Below are 5,084 nucleotides of genomic sequence, written 5' to 3' on the forward strand. Positions count from 1 at the left end.
GTTGCTACTTGCTGGACCAAGGAGGTAACCAACAAGAAAAGAATTATCAACATAGATTTAGTGTGATACTATCTAATAGGCTAGTGTCGATTGGTGCGAAGTAAGAACTAAGCCAAACATCGATTATGATGTCTAATATGAGGTAAATGTAAGGGTTAGTAAATTATACACACGTAGCCGGACCAAGGTGCGGGGTGAAAGTCTCTAGATGCCGGACCAGGGATTTAGAGATACTTAACTTATCACTTTGCATGTAATACACTAGAAAATGATTGCTATTATTAGGATTACTGCGTTATGAGATTGTGGGGAACACGTATACCCTAGTTATTTATCTTATTTTGATAACAACCAAAGTTGAGTTTGATTATTGATTACTTATTAAGTTCTTACTATTTGTTTCACACAAGCACAACCCCCCTTTTATTACCTGTTTCTGGAAATAATTTGACTAATTGAATATAATTGTTGGTTAAAAGTAAAGTCTAAACCATTTTCCTCGTGGGATCAATCCCAATCTACAAGTTGGGTTCTTTACTTGATAACGATCGCTTATGCTTCTGTAAGGAGGTGTAATTTGAGCGTATCAAATTTTGGTGTGGAGAACAAATAACTTTGTAATAATTTATTATGCGATTTTATAATTTTTTGTTTATTTGATAAGATTGAATAAACAATTGGGGCTATTTTAATAGTTTTACAACTTATGGGATTTTTATGCTTATGAGAAAATATAGAACTCAAAAATTTCATATCGCATGTCCAAACAAACCTTCAATTTCATCTCATGATTCCATATCATAATACCATATCATGATTCCATATCATGATACCATATCGCATGGCCAAACGGGCCCTTAGACAAATAAAAAAAGCTTATATAAGCATTTAGTTTTAAGCTAAAATAATAAAAATAACTAGCTTATAATTTTTGACTTATAAATTAAAGGTCAAAAATCAATCCAAACAGACTCTAAGAGCTTGTTTGACATTGTTGTTGGAAGGCTAAAAATACTTGTTTGAGAAAAAAATATTATTTCTTAAAAAAATCAAGGCGTTTGACTAATAGTAAAATCAGTTTTAAACGAAAACAGAAGCATCTTTTCTGTTGTTGAGAAGAAGCTAAAAATCTATGTTTTTCTTTTAAAGCAGAAGCAGAAAATTATTTATTTCAAGACTAAAATATCCCTGCCATATATATACATATTTACCAGTATATCTTTTCTATTTATTTATTTTTGTAGTAAATTTTTCGTATGTAATGATTTAATTTGTGAAAACATTTAAATTTATTTTACTTGATATTTCTAATTATATTAAATCATCATGTTAATTTTATATAAATATTTTTTATTCATTTATTATAATATTGATTGAAAATTTGAATATTATAATTTACTTTTTTTTAAATATAAAATTTAATTAAAAGTTTTATAATAGATATTTAAAATAACTTATCTTTTTTTTTAAAATTATCTTTATTTAACAATCTTAATATTAAAAATGCATTAATACTTGTCTTTTTTTTGTAATTTAACTCTCAAAGGTATTTTTTTTTTAAAAATTAGCCAAACACAATCTACTTTTCAAAAACACTTTTTAAGAAAAGCTAGTTATTTTAAATTTTCCAAAACACTTTTTTAAAAAGCGATTTTAAAAAGTGCTTCTAATAATATGTTCGATATTCATGTCAGACCGTTGACTCATCTCTTCACTCATGATATTGAGTAAAATCACAGGTGAAGAGATAAAGTTGATTTCAGTTCATTATGTTCGATAATCATGCCAGACTGTTCAAGGCCAAAACTCAATGTAAATAGATTGATTCTTCGATAAGTTAGATTGCAACATAAAATATCAAGTCTTGTGTATAAAGTATATTTTTCAAAGAAAGGGGTTCGATTGTACTCTTGATTAAGAAAGAAAGGTTTGTTATAAATATGCAATATCAAATCGAATATAAGCAAATAAATTAAAAAAACACATCAATTATCATATTATCAAAATAACGATATTAAGAAAATTGATTTTAATATAATATTTGCTATCTATCGTATCATATCAAAGACATGCTCACACATACCAAAAAAAGAAGAAGAAGAAAAAGACAAATTAAGGGACAAATTGATTACGACAATTGACCATTGATCTCTCACATGAGCCATAATCTTTGATTACTCCATAATTATGACGAATGTTGACTGAAATCCTACAGCTTTTTAATTAAATAATTAATCACCGAATCCGATTACTTTGATCTGTTTCTTTCGTTTTTATCGCACTAATAATGTAATAATCGTTTTGTATCACCTATTTATGATTAAGATAATTCATTAATTACCTAATCAAACAAAAAATAAAACGTCTTCAAATCACTCCTATTTAATTGTTCCTTATCAAGGTAAAATCTTAACGGTACCGAATCATCAAACAAGATTGAGTGCTTAAGTATATTTTATTTTATTTTTATATACTACATATAAGTGGAGTATTATTTTTGTAACCTCACCACCTTTATTATGAACCAATAAAAATTCTTTGACATAATTCACAACACATCCTTTTTTTTGTCTCTTTAGATAGACAGCATAAGTTGGTCCACCACTTCACAATTTACATAAATAGCAAAACACTACACACATAATATTTATTATAAGAATTTGCAACCATGAAGGAAGGGATACTTCATCATGATATAGCATAAGATACATTCTTGTATGTTTTTTCAAAAAGAAAAGAACCCCCTCACTCTCAAGAAACTTCCCACCGACGACTCCTCTATATTCCTATTTATAAAACAAAAAAAACCATAGTCTTTCCTTTTCAAACATATATATTTTGGCTCATCCGTTTTATCTGCTATCTTTCATTAGTACATATATAAAAATTAGGTTCAATTTGCACGCATCGATCTTTCCGTTGTTTTATATGCTATCATTCACCGGTCAGTAGAACTATCTGGTAACTTTGTTCATCTGAGTGATAATCATATCTTCGAGGATCCTAATTTGTAAATTAGGTTCAATTTGTTCCTATTGATCTTTCGATTGTTTTATTTGTTATCTTTCATCGGTATAAATATCTGGTACCTTTGATCATCGAAAACATAGGCATATATATCTCCAAGAATCCTAATTTGTATTAGGTTCAATTTGCAAACATCTCTTGGTTTGTTTTGTTTGCTACCTTTCACGGATACACATATATCTGATAACTCCGTTCATCCAAGTAATATCGATCCATATACATATATATCTCCAAGAATCCATATTTCTTTGCTAAAATTAGGTTGTTGAGATGGGGAATTGTGTGTTCAAGGGTTTTGGTTTTGGTGAAGTTGATGAAGAAGAAGAAAACAACAAGATGGTTATAAAAGTGGTGACTTGTAATGGTGGCATCATGGAGTTCCATGCACCCATCACAGCCCATTGCATCACTAATGAATTCCCAGGACATGCCATTTATCATAGCCATGACATGTTCTCTCCACCACTTTTTCCTAATGAGGAACTTCATGCTGGTGAATCATACTATCTCCTTCCTTTACTAAACCATCCTATTATTAAATCCAAAAGAGGTCAAAAAGATGAAAAAAGTGATGTTGATGATGTTACTTCTTGTGATAGTAGTCGAAGCAATTTGCCTCAACCAACACCTTATAGGATGTCATTTGATAATCAAAGGATGCTAAAGAGATCAGAAGCTGAGGTTTTTCCTACCTACAATAGTACAGGTAAATTGAACACCCTTTATCGAAAAATAATTAACGTGTAATTACATGTCAAATATGATCTAAGTTTATGTGTAAGTGTAATTGTTTGGAGTGTCAAATAATACTTTTTAGTCATCTTAAACTTTTCAATATGATTCTAAATCATCAGCTATGTTGACTTGTACTACTTTTCGCACGTGTAGATTAATAATTACAATTTTTTAGAGAACTTATACTTGAATTCATAATCAAACACATAAATTGAGACAAAGAAATATTATATATATGTATATAAATGATCCGTCCTATAATTATGTAAAAATATTAGTACTATTTAGAGAGTCAAACAATTTTTCCTTGACTACAATTTTCTAAAAATACTTTAAATCATCAGCTAAGTTGACTTGTATTATTCGGATAATTTTCAAATATGTGTATTTTATTTTAAATTTTTGAAGAATCTATATTCAAATACATAGTTAAAATTAACTATTTTGATTTTTGTACTTTAAACTTCTTCACATAAATTAAAATAGAAAAAGTAATATAAGTCATATATTAAAATTTAAATACGCTTAACGAAATTTCTGACTTTACTATATGTATATATATATATGCAGGTGTGTGGAAAGTGAAGTTACTTATTAGCCCTGAACAATTGTCAGAAATTTTGTCACATGAGGCACGTACAGAGGCACTAATAGAGAGTGTTAGGACAGTGGCCAAATGTGGTTCTGGTGCTTCTTCTATGGCTACTGCTCACTCAGACAAATGGAGTTATTCTAGCACTAATAATAATAATTGGAAGGCAGCCACTCCTATCTGACTACTCATCATGTTTGAGTTATAGTGTTATTTCCAGGGATTCGAGTTCCGTCGAGTACAGATCGAGTCGTCTTTGTTAAAATAGGTTTTAATTTCAATGTTGAATTTCTCAACGTAAATTCAAATTCAGCCAGACATCAATATAAATATCGAACTATCAAATAAGAAATTAAAAAAATGTTATTTTCTTTGCTAATAAAGTTATATGTTCTTGTGTGAATATAGCAGTGATTGAGATGAGAATTCTATGGTAATATTCATATTAGTTGATGTTTAGTTTTAGGTCTTAAAAAATGATTGAGAGAATAAACATATAAAAAATATATATTTCTTTTAATATGTATAAAAATAATAAGTAAGAGTGAAAATATATTCTTAATATAATGATCAAATAAAAATAAACGGAGAAAATACCATACTACTAGCCAGGTTTAGAAAACACCACAAGGGGTTGCAAGTACCTTCTCATGCTCATGCGATTGATCAATATGGCTCAAAAATATAATCGGGCCCAAATCCATTTTAAAAGTTCGATGTAGAAAAAAAA

The 5,084-nt window shown here is 28.7% G+C and overlaps 1 protein-coding gene across 1 annotated transcript; it reads left to right on the forward strand.

Annotated features, from left to right (window-relative positions):
* Window positions 1-3,256: 3,256 nt before the first annotated feature.
* On the forward strand, window positions 3,257-4,538 carry LOC125821305 (uncharacterized). Its single transcript, XM_049500720.1, has 2 exons — window positions 3,257-3,733; window positions 4,333-4,538. Exons 1-2 carry the CDS (start codon window positions 3,298-3,300, stop codon window positions 4,536-4,538), a joined length of 642 nt encoding a protein of 213 aa, XP_049356677.1. The 5' UTR covers window positions 3,257-3,297.
* Window positions 4,539-5,084: the final 546 nt, after the last annotated feature.

This window comes from Solanum verrucosum, unplaced genomic scaffold (assembly GCF_900185275.1).
Source record: "Solanum verrucosum unplaced genomic scaffold, falcon-dt-bn FXZP01000222.1, whole genome shotgun sequence".
NCBI lineage: Eukaryota > Viridiplantae > Streptophyta > Magnoliopsida > Solanales > Solanaceae > Solanum > Solanum verrucosum.